The following is an 18,074-nucleotide window of genomic DNA, read 5'->3' as shown; positions in this document are numbered from 1 at the left end:
CCACCATCCCGGCCTGGTCCGGGGCACCGTGGGTGTGCTGACCCACCTTCCCGGCCTGGTCCCAGGCACCGTGGGTGTGCTGACCCACTTCTGGTCAGCTGGTATAGCAGGAACCATTACTGCTGCCCCTTTCTCTGAGGGAGAAGCAGGGCGACCCCGGGCAAGCCCACTGCTGCTCCTTTCTGGAGCGGTCTGATTTGGACACAGATTGTTACAGTGTTGTTCTAAGCTGAGCTCTCCTCTTCCTGTCTGCTTTGTTTCCCCAGCACTGCAAAAAAAGAAGACATAAAGCAGAGTGTTAGAAAGCTACTCAACAGACATAATATTGTGTTTGGGGACTACACGTGGACTGAATTCGATGAGCCTTTTCTGACCAGAAACGTGCAATCTGTGTCTATTGTTGACACAGAGTTAAAGGTGAAAGACCCACAGGTACCTAATTCACTGCAAGGAGGAATCATTAATTCTTAGCTGAATACAGAGCCCATGTCATGAGGGTGCCTGGCTGGCTCATTCTGTGGAGTGTGCGATCTTGATCTTGGGTTCATGAGTTCAAGCCCCACATTGGGGGTAGAGTTTACTTTTAAGAAAGCAAAAAAACAAAGAAGTATCATGAATATGTGCTTGCTTCTTTGCTGGTCTGTTGTCAGAAACTGCCTGATTTACCTTTTGGTTTGTTAGATGGGCACCAGCTCTTTGAAGAGCCAGGTGGTGGGAGTAGATGTGACCCCGCTGTCCGGATGCTCACAGCACAGTAGGGGGACAGATGGGAAACCAGAGGCAGGATGCAGTGCAGTGGGGTGGTGGGCTACGCTGACGAGACCCCCCTGCCCGTTCCCTGTTCTTGAGGCCAGTGTAGGACCATAGGAGACATGGGGGCTACAGCTGCAGAGAGGAGATGGGCTTTCTTTCTGGACGGTCTTCATCTAGTCCATCGTGTGGACTGTCTCACCCACCACCTTTGTGTGAAAGGGTGGATGCGTTGGGGCATTTCTGTCGGTATAAAAACAGCCCAAAGTGTCTGCCTCAGGAAGACGTATCACCTGTATCTGTGTGGTTTGCGTCTCATAAAGAATCAATTTGGAAGAATTGGCTTGGCAATTTTGCTTGCAAGGTGGACCTCTCCATTCGTGTGCTGGGACTAACCCTTGTGGCTTGTCAGTTTTATCCATCCTACTTGATTTTGGCCAGCCTGAAGGAAACAGAAGAGCTTTCCACACTACTGAGGAAGGACAGATTAAAGGACGGATTTTAACGTTCTCATCTTTGAGTTGGCACGTTCACCTAGAGGAATTTGTTTTAACAATTATGTGACTTTATAAAGATACGTGAACTATATATATGTTTTGTTAATGATGGCTAATGATTTGAAATATCTTAATTATCTATTAGTCAGAGTTCGGCTAAGGAAATGATACATCCACACCTAATGTGGTATAGTTGTGAAAAAGCACACGCTGATTCTTATCTACTGACAGAAAATGTTTCCAAGCTCTACTGAGAGGGAAAGGCGCAGTTAGAAAACTATGCAGCTGAATCCATGTTCGGTCAAGTATGTGTGGTGCGTCATAGACCAAAACATGGGTGAGGTTGGATGTGGGGGGCTTTGGCATTCTTCCTTCTGTGTTTTTTTGTATTTTTCCAACAAGCATGTAACTTTTATGATTACAAAGAACAGTAAAGTCCTTTCTTGAATAAAGGCAGGGGGAAGTATTTAAAAAAGAGCTAGTACTAAACCTGAACATGGTAGCTTTTCTACCTAATCTAAGAACTGGTTTCTGACGTTCTGCATGTTCGATCTTTGTTTTTGGATGTTACCATCTAACTTCGATGACTAGAATTAGGAAGTGAGTTATTTTTCAGTTTGTGTGGATTTGTTTGGTTTCCCTTCTCACCACAGCCCATTGATCTGGGTGCCTGCACAATTGCACTTCACGTCTTCCAGCTGAACGAGGGAGGCCCCAGCAGTGAGACTCTGGAAGAGGAGACTGAGAACATCACTGCAGCAAGTCACTGGGTCCTGCCTGCAGGTGCGTGACAGTGACAGCAGGCGGGCCACACTCGAGACACAAGGTCAGACGTCAGCACGTGGCCTGGGCTCTCCAAGTCAGTTAGCTGAGGAGTTTGCATTCATCCATTTGTTTTGTACGCTTTCAGCATGTCTTATTTCTTGTGAAATGGAGAGCATATCATAGAAGAGGAAAGCAGAGATCTTCACTGTAAGACTGTGTTCCTTCAGGCAGGTCCCTCTAAGATGATGCTAATTGAGAATCTGAAGGTGTTCTTCTTTTCCTGCCCAATTGCTCACCTGCTGTGTGACTCCTTCCTCCTGCCTTCTCTGCTTCTCTGAGGACTTTGCCATGGTTCTAGCAGGTGGAGTCAGGGGGTAGCTCAGTCCTTGGGGCTTATGTCTGAGGTCCTGACAGCTGGACTAGACCTGCTGCTGCCTTGCCCAAGTGCTGGCTGGCAGGGAGAGTGGTGGGTCAGGGACGTGTTCATGGCAGAGTGCAGGTCCACAAAAGACAATTGTGTGGAGTAACGTGATGAGAAAGTGACTCTGTACTCCATTTAATTATCTGTCAAAAGTTATGTGACTGGCAGTTACTTAGCATCTTTAATTTTAAGAAGAATTCAAATATTAAGAAAAAGTTCAAAAAGTTAACTTCCCTATAATGAGAATCTTAGCCGGCCACTCATGGGGCAGTGGAGAGCATCAGCGGCTCAGAGCAAACCTCAGTGGTCAGTGTAATAGCCTGCTTTCCTAAAATTAGGTTTTTGTTTTATTCTCTCCCAGCTGAATTCCATGGGCTTTGGGACAGCCTGGTATATGATGTGGAAGTCAAATCTCATGTAAGTTTTTTGTGCTATTTTCCAAGAAGGCCGGTTATTTGAAGTGGGATCAGTACTGTGTTGTTCTCCAGCATCTTGGAGCCCTTTGACTCAAAAAGGCTTTGGGAACTCAGGCCCACCAGCAGCCCGTGTCCTGCATATCTGTCCTCCGGGGGTTGCCCCCCAGCAGAGTGGTCTCTGGGGAGAGAAAGGGGAGGGTGCCCATTGTGAAGACAACTTTGATTGGATTGTGCTCTTAAGAACCCACTGGGACTGAGGAGGCAGGGCCAAAGGTCAGACAGAGCAGGTGGGCAGGCCTGAGCAAGCACCAGCTCGTCTGAACCCTTCAAGGGGAAGGGCCCTTCTGCATGCTGTGGGGGACTCTGGAGGTTCACCCCACGTCCCCCCAGGCTGCGAGAACACAGTCCTGGCTGCTGTCTCGGGCACATGTGCTGCCGCTTGCCCACTGCCCCATTGTCCCCGAGGTCGGAGACGCTTGTCACGTGATCAGTCTCGTCCCTTTGTGCGATCTTGGCATCTTTAGTGAAAGTGACCCTCGTGTTTGTCCTTTACACTTACACTGTAACAGCCAGCCTGTCCTCGTGTGGCATCTCTGGTGGCGCGGTGGCAGCTTCCAAGGGGCAGCCCAGGGCCCGTCCCCACTCCCCGGGTGTAAGCTCCAGCAGCACATCTGGTGGGAACCTCCACTGCAACGGCACCTTTGACTGCATTTTACCTTTCTTCACTCAGCTCCTTGACTACGTGATGACGACTTTGCTGTTCTCAGACAAGAACGTTGACAGCAATCTCATCGCCTGGAACCGGGTGGTGCTGTTGCATGGTAAAGCATGTGGGCTTTTACTTATTTAACAAGATAAACTGTGTGAAATTGGGCTTCTTTACTCATCCTGTTGACCTTTGAGGAGTTCCCACTCTGTTTTCTGATGCAGCCAGAGTTGCCTTAGAATGTCCCTTCCCTGACAAGCCGATCTAGCTCATGTTACTCTGGGCATCTGCTACTTGACCTGCCACTTGGCAGCCACCTGATCACTGCCTTGTGACTTTTCTACATTATTATCAAACTTTTCAGGGTGCCTGGGTGGCTCAGTTGGTTAAGCGACTGCCTTCGGCTCAGGTCATGATCCTGGAGTCCCAGGATCGAGTCCCGCATTGGGCTCCCTGCTCGGCGGGGAGTCTCCTTCTCCCTCTGACCCTCCTCCCTCTCATGCTCTCTGTCTCTCATTCTCTCTGCCTCAAATAAATAAATAAAATCTTAAAAAAAAAAAAAAAAACACTTTTCAAGTAACTGTCTAATCCCGCAAGCGATCATATGATTCTTAGGGCAGTAATTGCCTCACGTTTCTTTGTAGTGTCCTTAGAACTTCACTTTATGACTGTAAAACATGACAGCCATATTCTCCTGAAATTCTGTCTGAATCTTCTCCGAGGAAAACATTGGGTTTTTCGGGGCGCCTGGGTGGCTCAGTCGTTGGGCGTCTGCCTTGGGCTCAGGTCATGATCCCAGGGTCCTGGGATCGGGTCCCACGTCGGGCTCCCTGCACAGCAGGGAACCTGCTTCTCCCTCTCCCTCTGCTTGTATGCTCTTTCTCTCTCTCTGTTTGTCTGTCAAGTAAATAAATAAAATCTTTAAAAAAAGCATTGGGTTTTTCTTGATGTCACTGGTTAGAAAGGAATTGAGAGAACACCCAAGTGAAATGGGGGTGCAAAGTCATTAGCTTCTTACATCAGTTAATGTTATAGGTTGCTATGCAGTCCTAAAAAGTGTCTATTAAGCAGCAAATATGTTCAGCACATTGTCCTAATACTAGGTTTTGAGTAGGCAATCAATAGATATTTTAATCAGTGAAATAGCTCATATTCTCTTTAGAATTGGTTTTTTTTTTTTTTAATGGTTGAGAATGTGTGCAGAAAATCAGAGTTGAAGGTGCCTGTCCTCTGACAGATGCATTTGTCCTTCACATTGGTCTCAGAGCTGCTACAGGGCTCTGCGCTAAGTGGCCCACGGGGAAGAAGCTGTATGAGCGGGGCCCTCACCTGGCTGCCATTCTGGTTTAGTGTGGGCCCCGGTGAAATGAGTGTCATGAGAGGTGTTTGACCTTTCACCAGGTGTCTTTGTGGATTGTATAGAAGACACATGGGGACAAGGAGGGTGTCAGTGAAGACGTCAACCAGGAAATGTAGCCCTCTTGGGATGCTGAGGGGAGTTGCATGCCAGGAGGCAGTGCTCTGTTGGGGGCGTGGGAGCTAAGACCAGAAACACGAGCTGAGTTCAAACTAGGAGGAAAAGGGAAAGACTCGTAAAGCGTGTTGGTGATATTTTACGGCACTCACGCTGCTGGCGGACTTCTTTGTGAGTTAGCAAGCAGTGCTTGGGGGAATAACATAGCATTGAGTTCTCCCTATTTTGTATGCTGTGCATAATGCACCCACTTGTTAAACGCTGGCTTAACATTTGCTTGGGTTTTGTTGCAGGTCCTCCGGGAACTGGAAAAACATCCCTGTGTAAAGCGTTAGCCCAGAAACTGACCATTAGACTTTCAAGCAGGTAACTTCTGGTAATTTGAGAAAGGAGAGCAGCAGGACGGGATTGCTTGCTTCTCGTTTGTGGCACAGAGGTGTTTTTATTTTTTAATCATTTCCCTTGACTCTGTATGTAGTCCCTCTCTTTCAAGGCAGGTTAATTAATTCCTCAGTACTCAGCGGTGCCAAGTTAGGGTCTTAGTCTTTTTAAATTGATGGCACTTGCTTTACAGTCAGCATGTGGTCTTTCTGGTGACTTCCTGTACGCATCAGAACATGTTTCTGCTTTCGGGGGTGGGATGCTTGGGTGACAGCTCAGGATGCTTGCTGCTCTTGCTGATGGTCACTGTTCCGTCACCTGGGAGAGGAGTGGCCAAGTCTCTCAGGCTGGGTCTGTTTCTTCTTGAGCTCTGGCAGCTTCATCACGTTTAGACTCTACGTGGCCATTGTTTCAGGTACCCCCGTCCCCATTTTCTGTTGATTTGCAGGTTCGATGACCTGATATTGTCCCACGGGCCACTGATGTGCTTTTTGGTCTTTTCAGGTTTTTAGAATTTTCTGTGTTCCATTTTGGGCCATTTTTCAAAATATCTAATATGCTTTTAATTCCATTCGGCGACATCTTCATTTCTGATAGTGTATATTTCTTTTCGGGAGGTTCCGCTTGTTTCCTTTCATACTTTTCAGCTCTCTGATGCTGTGCTCTTGCTGAAATGCTCGAGCAAGTGTACCGTCACAGTTTCACTTTCTTCTCTGCTAATTCCATCGCACTTGTCAGTTCTGAGTCTCACTGTTGCTGGGTGGTTCTCCTGCTTTGGGGTCAGTTTCTGCTTGTCCTGCCAGCCAAGCTTTGATCGAATGCAGACCTTGTTTTTGTTGGATTTTGTTCTGGTGGGCATTTCCGTTACTTGTGATTTAACGTGATCCTCTTGAGGTTTGTTCTTAAGCTTTGTTGGAGTGGGGTCTAGACTGAATGCTGAAGTGAGGCCCTTCGGGGGTCTCAGGGGAGCCCCCTGAGTCATAGTGGGTACTGTCCGCTTGGGCCATTGGGAACGTGAATGTCCCAGCTGTGAACACCAGGAACCGTACAGCTCAGGGCTCTCCAGCCTCATGGGATTTCCCTTTTCTCATATCCCTGAGTGTTCAGCAAAGACCCAGAGGGACCCTGTGATGATTCCTGGAGCTTTATTCCTACGTATCTGCATCCCCTCTGGAACTCTGCTCGGTTGCCTCCAGCTGCCTCAGGTTCCTAGAACTCAGGCCTCTGTGTCCAGGTCGGCCCGGTGGCTGCACACTTCTTGGGTCCCCTCCAGGGCTGTGGCTGGAAGGTGCTGCAGGCAGAGAGCCAGAGCACTTTAGGGCCCCCTCAGGTCCCGTGTGGGGTGACAATCCTCCATGCCTGCCACCAGTCCCGTCACAGCTGCCGTTGTGATTTTGTCTCATTTTCTGGTTGATTAATTCGGAGGGTTAATCTGATACTCGTTACTCAGTGTGACTTTAGATGAGGGAATCCTATGAGGTATACTTTGATCTATTCTTCTTTTCAAAAATGTCCTGTAGGTATTTTTATGTTGGGAAACTGCTCTTTATCTACCCTCTATTTTATGTTTGGCGACTTGGTTTTTGTCTTGACATACTGAAACACATCTGTGTTTTAAAGATCTCTTGGGGCGATTTCCTAAAACACAGGAGACTGAAGATGTTACTATAAGAAATACAACTCTGAAGTACAACCATCTGGAAATATGCATTTATTTTTTGGCTTTGAAGTTGTAAAAAGAAACCTTAGCGAGCCTTTGTTGCTCATCTTATCAAAACGCTTAGAATTAAATAGTAATATTCAACCCAATCTTTATTTCGTTAGGTTGTCTCTCCCCTTCCCTCTTTTGTAAACAGAATTAGTAAATGGAAAGCCAATTAGAATTTTTTGAAAGTGACTTTTTCTTGTGTGGACTTTCCAGGTGCAGAGGACCTGGCTCGGCTTCCCTTCTGCCTCAGTCTCGCTCCCTGTCTGCTTTTAGTTAGAAATAAGCGTGTTCAGGTCTCAGCCGCCTCCTGTGCGTGCAGAGGGTCAGTGGTAGATTTCAGTCAGTATGTGCTGAGGTTCACTTTGGGGCATCTGGGCAGCCCCGGGCTCGGGAAGTAATTTTGTGCTGCGAAACAGGTTGTCACACTCATTTCAGTTTTAGGGAAGGAAGAAAGCATGTTCAGCTCCAGCCAGAAAGCTCCTGACGGTTATGTTTTGTTTTGCCTGCCAGGTTACTACTGGTAATACTTCTTACAGCGCTGGAGATGTGAATTATGCGTAGGTTAGAAGTGAGGGAGATTTTACTCTCGCTTTGATTCAAATGAAGATATTATTCAATTCAAAACACTTTGTTTGCTTTAACCAGAACCACTGATTGCATGTCATTAGGTTTTCATAATTATTTGAGCCCTTGTTGGTATTACCTTGTAATTCGTGATTGCCTCGAGCCCTGGTTAGTAACTGGTGATTTAACCAGTTAGTGGGCAGTGCTAAAGAAGGAGTGGTTGCCACTGGGGGTACCTGATTTGTAAACCAGTCGTCTTAACTCTGTTTTATCCTCCCAGGTACCGGTATGGCCAATTAATTGAAATAAACAGCCACAGTCTCTTTTCTAAGTGGTTTTCGGAAGTAAGTATTAGCATCACTTCTACCTCTCAGGATTGCCAACCTTGTAGTTGAAAAGGTGTCCCGTGTAGTAGGCAAACCTCCTCCGAGAACATGAGAAATCGGCAACACGTGACTGTGTGGCTGACTTCAGGGTCAGAGGGAAGTTCCAGAGCTAAGCAGTAACTTGGAAGTAGTGTGAGGCCTGAGAGGACCCTCTGCTCGTCACATCCATACCTTTGGGTGGGACAGACACTCACCTTTCTCTTAGGGAGAGCACCCTCATTCTAGCGAGCGCCGCATCCTCAGCTGAGCACGCCCCCAGGGCCCTGAGCCTCGTTCGGAATCGCAGGGCTCAGCCAAGGTGACGTTGTAAGTGCCCCTCAGCACAGGAGAATGCCGCCCAGGCACCTGTGTCTGTAGGTCCCTCTGGTGGGTGGTGAGCCAGGACAGGGAGCACTTGGAAGGCATGCACCTACCAGCTTGCCTGTTTGCATCCGTGGCCCATCTTGTTCCTGGTCATGGGGACGGCAGGGAAAGGGAAGGAGGAAGCGCACAGAGTGTGAGGCGCCCATGCCGGGTAGCCCGGAGCTGAGCCGGTGTGGGTTCAGGCTTGCTGTCCTGGCGCATGGAATAGGGCAAGGCAGCGTGTGGTCCGCCTCCTTCCATGTGGCCCTGGCTTCTTGGATTTAGGGATTTCTCCAAAGGGCCGTCAGGAGACAGTGGGCTTCTCGGGCCCCTTGGGCTCAGACCGAGGCTGGGTGGGGATCATGGGTACATGTCTACACCAGGCAGCGTGAAGAGTGCAAGTCGACACTAAAGGAGTATTTTGGTTCCAGAGTGGCAAGCTGGTAACTAAGATGTTCCAGAAGATTCAGGACTTGATTGATGACAAAGATGCTCTGGTGTTTGTGCTGATTGATGAGGTATGCACATCTGGACATCACACCTGTGACTGAAGCAAATCCAACCCCTGGCTGAGCCCGGCCTCTGTCCAGCCCTCCGGTCATGCAGCCCACTCCTCCTCGGCATCCCGCATGTCCAGCTTCTGGCAGAGTGGGCTCAGCACACCCCTTCACTCGTTCCCCACTTGCTCTGTTGATGCATCCCATGGCTGCCTGTGGGGCCAGGCGCTATCCTTTTCCACCTTTTGTCCCATCCCCACAGGTGGAGAGCCTCACAGCCGCCCGTAATGCTTGCAGGGCAGGCGCCGAGCCTTCGGATGCCATACGCGTGGTCAATGCCGTCTTGACCCAGATCGATCAGATTAAGAGGTAATGCTGACGTGGTGGCATCACGTGAGAAGCCATGGGCAGGGTGTGAGGTGCCCGCACACCCCTAGACCTTACTTCCAGCTCCTCTGACTGGAAACAGCGGCTGCTGCTAAGTATCAGCTCTGTCTTTGCCCGTCTGAGGCAGTATATATGCTAAACGCAATAATTAAGAATTAAGTACTTGTACTAAACTGCTAAAAACGTAGCACAAAACTTGAGTGTGGTGAAGACTCACATGATGCAGAGAAGCACATGACACGGAGTGAAACACGCCACGTTCAAGCACTGGTGCCAACACCGCCCGGTGTTTGTTAGCCTTGAAGGGCTGGCAGTGGGCAGGTGAGTGTCACCTGCGTGCCCTTCATGGGGCCAGATTTCGTCTCTCCGCAGTCCAGCCTTGCAGGTCCAGAGCCTGTGGTCAGTGTGCCCTAAGCTGATCCAGCTTGAGGGAGTGACTCCTACTAACCTGACTCACAAGGAAGTGATGTCCAAACCAGAGCCCCTGTGTGCTCCCCACAGTGTTTCACCGCCCCCTCTGCTGATCACAGCTCTCACAGTGAGTCCTGGGAGTGCCGTCCTCCACTGAGGGTGCCAGACTCCAGAGCACCGCCTGGAAGCTAGCTTACTGCATGTGGACTCACAGGGAACTGAATTGTGCTAAGGGCTGTCTCCTCCAGGCCTTCAGGGTAGTTTTACCACAGAGGCTCTGATTTCCTGAGATGCGGCTCTTGGGGTAGAGTGCAGGGGCCGCTTGCTTCCACCCTGCCACAGGCCAGCCACGTGCGAGGTGCAGCCCCTCCTCATCTCTGCTTCCTTCCCCGCCCCTGCTCCTCAGTCTGGTTTCTACCCCTGTGCCTCCTTCACCTGAGGGCCTTTGCTCTCCCTGGAGTTTTCTACAGCATCTGACTCCTGGCAACCCCTCCCCAGCCTCCACTCTCCAGACCACCTCAGTTTCTGCCACTGGCCTCTCATCTCTTCGGGCAGCCTAGGCAGCCCATGCCTGGCCTTCTCCCCTCTTCTGTTGCTCACCCCTTAGAGGCCTGCGGGACCACCTGGACCAGGTATCAGGCACACTCCCAGGGCAGGGCAACTCCATTTCCAGGGTTCCCACTGAGCCCCAATGCCCCTCCTGTCGCCAGCAGGTGTGGGCTCAGGAGGGAATAGAGACACGTGGGCCTCTGGTTTCCCTCGTACCTTCTTGTCCCCTTTTACTTCACGCTCCCTGTTCAGGCCCCTCAAGGTGACCCTTCCAGACCTTCCTTTGTGTGTATCTGACTCTCTGGGCTCCTAGGACCCCTGCACTCCCTGCCCCTACCCTCACTGGCTCACCCCTGCTCACCCTGTGCTATGCACCTGTTGCTAGATACTAGGTAAAGCTGGCCATTCACCTTCCTGCAGCCTGTATGCCAACCGCGGGCCCCAGGGGAGCATGCTCCCCAGGGTGCCTTGGGCCTTCTCTGTGCTGGCCCATGTCAGTGAACAGACTAGGCAACGGTGCTCTCTTTGCAGAGCTTAGAAGCTAAAGGGGGAAAGCAGCTGGTAAACAGGATAAATAGTTCAGCTTTGCAACGTGTGGGGGTCACGAGAACCATGTGGAGAGCAGTCACTCGGGCATGCCCAGCAGGTTGATGGGGCAGTCAGGACTGCACACAAGTGAGAGCTTCACCACACCATGGTTGAGGGAAGAGAGGAAATAGTGAAGTGGGAGTCTAGGAGAACTTTCCAGAAGGCAGAGGAGCAGAGGGTCTGTTTGGTGCACTGTGTTGCGGCCAGGAGAGCCTAGTGGGGAGTTGGGAGTCCCACAGGCACTCAGGCGTGAGCCTTGGAAGACTTTGTGTAGGCCAGTGTTGGGACTTGGAGTACAGTGGCTAGGATGCTGGCTGAACACCGGAACTTTCATGGGCGGAGGGTGTGAGGGAGTCACTGAGGCACCTGGTGACTGGCGCGCACTTCTCTACCTTCAGGCACTGCAACGTGGTGATTCTGACCACTTCCAACATCACAGAGAGGATCGACGTGGCCTTCGTGGACAGGGCTGACATCAGGCAGTACATTGGACCGCCGTCTGCAGCAGCCATCTTCAAAATCTACCTCTCGTGTTTGGAAGAACTGATGAAGGTGCTGGGTGTCTTTTCACTCTTCTAGCAGCGGATTTCTCATGTTTTTCCATTCCCTGACATAGTTCAAAATAGCTAATTCCAATATGGAGTGAGTTACCTGAATGCAGCATTAACGGTCTTAAAAAGTTGAAAACTGCAGTTGTGTCTGGCAGGTTGAGCTGTTAGTTGAAATTGTGGCCACTGACTCAATATTTTTGTTCTTTTGGCACAAAATGATGATCATGACTATTTGATCTACTGATCTGCAGGGGATGAGTGAGTGGGAGGGGAATGGCTGTGGTAGCCTCCCGGCACGTCCTGGTCCACAGAGAGACCTCCTGGCTAGAGGTCATAACTCACAGGGAGACCTCCTGACGTCATAGCTCACAGAGAGGTCATCCTGGCTGGAGGTCATAGCTCACAGGGAGGTCATTCTGACTGGAGATCATAGTTCACAGGGAGACCTCCTGACTGGAGGTCATAGTTCATAAGGAGACCTCCTGACCGGTGGTCATAGCTCACAGGAAGGTCATCTAGACTGGAGGTCATAGCTCACAGGGAGATCAATCTGACTGGAGATCATAGCTCACAGGGATGCCATCCTGACTGGAGGTCAGAGCTCACAGGGAGGTTAATCGGACCAGAGGTCATAGCTCACAGGGAGATCAATATGATAGGAGATCATGGTTCATAGGGAGGTTAATCTGACCAGAGATAATAGTTCACAAGGAGATCTCCTGACCAGAGGTCATAGTTCATAAGGAGGTCATCCTGACTGGAGGTCATAGCTCACAGGGAAACCTGACTGGTGGTCATAGCTCACAGGAAAGTCATCTAGACTGGAGGTCATAGTTCACAGGGAGGTCATCCTGACTGGAGGTCAGAGCTCACAGGGAGGTCAGTCTGACTGGAGGTCATAGTTCACAGGCAGGTCATCCTGACTGGAGATAGTCATTCACAGGGACGCCATCCTGACTGGAGATCATAGTTCACAGGGAGGTCATCCTGACTAGAGGTCCTAGTTCACAGGGAGACCTCCTGACTGGAGCTCATAGTGCCGGGAAGGTCATCCTAAAGAGGTTGTCATTTACAGGCTGTCATTGGCTGCAGTGTTAATGTCCCTTTGGTCCTGTTTTCTAACAGCAGCCATGAGCAAGACAATGCTCATAGTCGATCTCGTGTGAATTACTTTAACAGGGACCTGTCTTGCACCTGGGTGCTGGGAGTTCTGGCACGGGGCACAGCAGGCCCGAGGCACGCAGTACCTGCTCCAACAGCAGCGTTCCTCGAACCTTTGCATCTGGGAAAAATGTGCAGTAACCAAGTCAGGCAAAAGACACGGAGTTACGTGGTATCACTATAACCAGGTGGTGGGGGTGGGATTGACCGTGATGCCCTCAGCAGGGATGACACAGCCTATGACGGGGATGGGAGAGCTGGTGGTCGCGGCATGTGCATCCCATCCTGCTTCTCGGTGGCATGGAGAAAGGGAGGGGCCTCGTGGCGCTTTGGCTTGCGGTCCCAAGTGAACTCCAGAAAGTGTTGCTGCCGAGAAGTCAGCGTGATGGGACCCTGCTCGCAGTCACACTCGCACTTGGGCCATGCATCCAGGAGATGTTCTAAGGTTTAGCCAAATGTACAGATGTTCTACGGTTTAGTCGGATGGTTTACAGGAAATGAGGATGTTCCGATGATGTAGTGGAGATCTGGCCAGTCCTGAAGGCTGTTGCATGTGACTGGCCCACTCTGTCAGGAGCCAGCAGTTCTCACGTGCACCTGGATGGCCCGTGTTGCTGGGAGGGGCCGCGGGGGGCAGTCGCGGGGAGGCTGCAGGGTCTGAGGGAGTGTCTCTTAGAAAGCTGAGAACACTCCCATACAAACCCTGTCTTTTAAATTTACCCACAGCCTTCACCATCCCTCCAGAATGTACGGAGAAAGCCATTTGTTCTTTGTTTTCTCTCCTGGTTTCTTAGTCAAAAGAGTTCATGTTCGAAGTCATTCGGTAGTGGTCGCTGAGTGCCCTGACCTGGCAAGGAGTGTCCCACGGGCAGACACCTGGCCTGTGAGGGAACTCAGGGCCCAGATCCAGGGTCAGGCAGTGCCTTTGCACTACACAACAGTCTGATCTTAAAAACAAGTGGAGACTGTCCCTGAAAGGCAGGCCAAACCCTGGCTCCTGGACCCAGCTCTGCTCTACTGGGTTGTGGTGTACCATTGAACCCATTACCAGGCCGGCCTCAGCCCCTCCACGTCCCTGCCTGCCGTGCCATGTGGTCAAGACGCATCTTGACTAAAAGCACAGAAGAGCCTGGGTTGCTGCCGGTCTCTTGAGACGTGTTTTGTCGTTTGTATTTTCACCTGTGTTTGAAGGAGCAGGGGCGTGTGTGTGCGAGAGGGAGCCGCCTGAGTGCTGGTGTGTCTGCTTGCGTTTCTGTGAGAGGGGACATGGTTGCCTGCTCTCTGGGGGCTGTCCCCGTGGCTGACGGCCTGCACTCAGCCCTGCGGACCCGGCCCTAACGCCCCGTCTCTGTCTCCAGTGTCAGATCATATACCCTCGCCAGCAGCTGCTGACCCTCCGGGAGCTGGAGATGATTGGCTTCATTGAAAACAACGTGTCAAAGTTGAGCCTCCTTTTGAGTGAAATTTCAAGGTGTGAATTGACTTCATTTTTGTAGCCAAGAAAAGTGCGTCTGTTGTGTAACGGGCGGTTGTAGCCGACTGCCGCAGCCTGGGCTGGTGGTGTGGGGTCAGAGGACAGGGAGTAGAATCCCGAGACATTTGTCGCTATGTGCCGGGGGAGCTTCGAGAGTCCTCAACCACCCTGGCCCCGGGTTCCTGGGCCAGAGGGTAGAGGTCAGCTGCCCTCCCACAGGCGGCTTTAGAAAACGGAAAACAGTGCTGTGCTTCTTTCTGAAAAGATAGATGTTCACATTTAGGCTCTCTTCACACACTGATGATTTCTCAAATGGTATTTGTTCAATTTGTACAAACTGACAAGAAGAAAAAAGTGGAAGCTTCTGTTTGAGCAGAGCGAACACCTGCAGAGTACTACGCTCGGTGCTTTGGGAAGTAAAGGGAAGTGCACGGCCCGGCTGCCCTGGGCGCCAGGGGGGCGGCACTCTGTACCCAAGCACTGACGGAACAGCTACATGTGTGCTGGGGGCCCCAGCCGACAGCGCTGTCACCTCTCAGAGGGCTTTGGTGATCAGGGGCGTGAGGAGGGGGGGTGGGGAGATGGAGCAGAGCCTTGAAGGACAGAGTTTGGATAAGTTGGACAGAAGCGGGATCTCCGCAGGTGCCATGTGTGCAGGGGACCTCAGGTGGGTCCCACTACAGAGACGCGTTCTGACCAGTGAGTTTGAACCTCATTCTGAAGCCGTGACGCTTGTGGAAGGTTTTGAACGAAGGGATAGCCTGAAGAACAGATTATTTTTTGGATACTCTGTTGAAGAGATTTAAACCGGTTGAGATGGGGCAGGGAGGGCAGTTCAGACACTTCACAGAAATCGGCGTGGACCAGCCTGGTTTCTGAGGAGCTGTGCCCCACGCGCCCACTGTGTCGTGCACACTCTCCTAGGCAGGTGGCGCATTAGGGCAGCAAGGACCCTGTCCTGCCTGGGGCAGTAGCTGAGGGCTGGGGGAGACCAGCCGTAGGGGAGGGGACTTTCAGAGATGAGGGAAACAGGCCTGAGCCTGTCCCCAAACGCGGTTCTGTTCACAGGAAGAGCGAGGGCCTCAGCGGCCGTGTCCTAAGGAAACTCCCTTTTCTGGCTCACGCACTGTACATCCAGGTGAGTCACCCGCAGCCTTCCCCGCCTCTGGCACTCTGCTGTCCCCACCACCGCTGTGTGTGGCAGGGCGTGGCCTCGCCGGGAGTTGCACGGGACCCTGATTTAGCTCTGTGTCTAAGTGCTGGGCTCCTGGGTAGGGGGACGAGTGCGCCTCGCTGCCCCTGTGGTGAGGAGGTGGCCTGCTGGTGCCTCACAGCGCTGTGGCTCGCGGACAGCCCATGCTGGGCCCTCCCTGGCCCCCACAGGGGTGCTCGCGCGGAACAGCACCTTGGTTCCCCCCGCTTGCCCTGTGATGTGGCTGCACCCCTGCTGCCGTCGGTTGGGGGGGGGCTGCCAGCGGCCCCCGTGCGGGCAGGAGCAGCCCCCATGCCTGTGTCTCCTTCCAGGCCCCCACTGTCACCATCGAGGGCTTCCTGCAGGCCCTGTCTCTGGCAGTGGACAAGCAGTTTGAAGAAAGGAAGAAGCTCTCGTCTTGCATTTGATCTGAGCTCCCTGCCTGTGGGTTTTGCAAGTGACATCACTGCTCACGACAGCAGCTGCCCAGAAGTCTCTGAACACTTGGCGCACGTCTCTAGGCCAGAAGCTCACGAGGCTAAGCAGTGTTCAAAGAAGTGTGTTGTATTTACATGGTTTTAAGACAACCAGCCTGTCAGTTTCACTGTTTTGAAAGCTATTAATTCACGTTCTGCTGTCCTGTAAAGAACTGTCTAGATGTGCTCGTTCCATCCTGCGTCTGGTGGATCGGACGGACACAAAATGCTGACAAGTGTTTGAAAAGGCAATCGCCATAGGTTTTAAGAAACAAAAGAGAAACTATGTCACCTTAAATAATAAAGTAATCACAACATTAAAAACGTTGCCCTCACTGAAGATAGAAGGCAGCTTTCTGACCTGAGCTTGTTTTATTGAGTGCACACATTTCAGAGACTTAATAAAGAAAGCCTATTCCTGTGTTCTAGAAATGGAGGAAAAAACTCCACGTAGAGCATTCTTCATGATAATCAGTCACGGTGCTGTTTGTGGGCAAGTGCAGCCTCGGCGTTCGGGTTGGCTCGGGCCGCACAGCCTGCCACCCACCACAGGCAGTGTCACGTGGTACTTCGGCCTGTCATTTCGTTCCTTCAGTCACGTTCCTGCGGCTCAAGTGCAGATTCACATCAACAATGTAAAGTAAACTGGCGAATCGGCGTGTCTCACGGAATGTTGTGCTCTTATCTGATACTAAAATTTCATGTTTGTGTTTTATATACATTATTGAGGAACATGTTATCTTTTGTTACAGAACTTTTTAAGTATTAAAACTTTTCCCCAGAATTTTCTCATTTTGATCCTCTTATCACTCCCCAGTGCTCTGAGTTTTTTTGAAACATTATTCACATGATTGTTTAGCTTTTAGCCAGTTTTATGCTTTGAGGTGTAAGAAGGGACTGTGCCTGTTATGGGAATGGTACCAAGAGCCAGATTCAGAACCTGGACCCACTCCTGCTTAGGGACCAGAGCCTGATTCTGTGGTTTCCTTGAAACCCTGAATTGGGGGTGAAAGTGCGATCCTTGGGGACTAGGGTCAGGAGAAGAGGGTTATGCCATGCTCCAGGATTGGGGGAGCCTGAGACAACTTCATCTCGCGAGTTTGCTACTGAAATGCCTGATACCCGGGTGCCCAGATGGAAGGAAGGGGCCAGGTACCAGGCTGGTGCAGACAGGTGGAAAAAAGGTGAGGGAGACAGGCAGGGGGAAGAGAAGCCTAGAGGGACAGACTAGGTAGGGCTGAGGCCCTAGAGCCAGACCCTGCGGGCAGAGGACGAGAGATCTAAGGGTGGGTGAGTCCACCAGACCAAGACCCATTTCCCAGAAGGTGGGCTCCAGAGGTTCTGGGGGTGCCTCTGATGGGTCTGCCTGTGGCTGCTAGAGGGTGGCACTGCCCTGTACAGTGGGGCAGGAGGGGGTTCCAGAGCTCAGCGGGGGCCCCAGGGCGAACAGAGTGCTTAGCAGAGGCCGCCAACCCTGCCAGGCTCTGCCCCCCCACCCCCATGGGCATGTCTGCCTCGGGTTGTGCATGTGAATGGACTTCTGTGCAGGGGAGGGGGTGGCAGGGGCCAGGGGAGCACAAGGGCCTCCTCAGGACCTAGTTCACCAGGCACGTGTAAGGAGAAGGGATGTGGGCCATCCCACCCACTTGGCCATCCTGAGAGGCCTGCTGCAGGTGGGTGGGCCAAAGTGTGAGGAGGGGGTCACACCTGGGCCCCCAGACAGAGGACACAGGTCCTGGCTCCTCCCCTGGCACAGGCTGTCGTGGGCACTTTGTGGGTGGTGGCCAAACCCCCCCAGATGCTCATCGCTGAGCACGGCTAGGTGCTCCCATGGGCTTGGGGCCAGGCTGGGGAAGGGGCTGTCCTGGCCACGAGGGGCAGGTGGAGCTATGTTCCTCTGGTGGACAGCCCACTCCTCACTGGTGAAACAGGCCAGGGTGCTGTCTCCAGAAGCCCACAGGGGCCATGAGATTGAACCGTGGGAGAGAGCACCATACAGGCCCCTCCAAATCAGGGGCCTGAGCCATGGACTTCTGTGCGGGGGAGGGGGCGGCAGGGGCCACGGGAACCCCGTGGACCACTGTAGCCACGAGGCCATGCCTGGCACAGAAGTGTGGGGACCAGGGCCGGGGGGGCCACCACTTAGCCAAGCCTGAGGGAGTCTACGGTCATCACAGGGTTCTGGCCTCAAAAGGACCAGGCAGCGAGTGAACAGATGGGATGGGCGCACCCCTCCCCCTTCTCTACCACGTGCTATTGGTTTTGGTAAACTTGTCGTAGGGGTTCAGTTCCATTTTCCCCAGCTCTCCTCACCAAGCAGGGACCCAATGTTGAGCATGTTTCATTCCCAACAACACGCACAGCTGGAAGATGCAGCT

General features: G+C 51.9%; 1 protein-coding gene across 1 annotated transcript in view; it reads left to right on the top strand.

Annotated features, from left to right (window-relative positions):
• Positions 1-16,469, top strand: part of TRIP13 (thyroid hormone receptor interactor 13) — a 17,186-nt gene extending 717 nt beyond the window's left edge. Inside the window, exons 2-13 of the mRNA XM_021687110.1 lie at positions 267-432; positions 1,901-2,030; positions 2,795-2,850; positions 3,580-3,670; positions 5,323-5,395; positions 7,963-8,026; positions 8,842-8,928; positions 9,170-9,276; positions 11,241-11,394; positions 13,913-14,025; positions 15,097-15,166; positions 15,553-16,469. Of these exons, the coding sequence (XP_021542785.1) occupies positions 267-432; positions 1,901-2,030; positions 2,795-2,850; positions 3,580-3,670; positions 5,323-5,395; positions 7,963-8,026; positions 8,842-8,928; positions 9,170-9,276; positions 11,241-11,394; positions 13,913-14,025; positions 15,097-15,166; positions 15,553-15,648 (1,207 nt within the window). The 3' untranslated portion in view covers positions 15,649-16,469. The remainder of the gene's footprint in view (positions 1-266; positions 433-1,900; positions 2,031-2,794; positions 2,851-3,579; positions 3,671-5,322; positions 5,396-7,962; positions 8,027-8,841; positions 8,929-9,169; positions 9,277-11,240; positions 11,395-13,912; positions 14,026-15,096; positions 15,167-15,552) is intronic.
• Positions 16,470-18,074: the final 1,605 nt, after the last annotated feature.

This window comes from Neomonachus schauinslandi, chromosome 7 (assembly GCF_002201575.2).
Source record: "Neomonachus schauinslandi chromosome 7, ASM220157v2, whole genome shotgun sequence".
Classification (NCBI taxonomy): Eukaryota; Metazoa; Chordata; class Mammalia; order Carnivora; family Phocidae; genus Neomonachus; species Neomonachus schauinslandi.
This window is presented reverse-complemented; position numbering and strand designations above follow the sequence as displayed.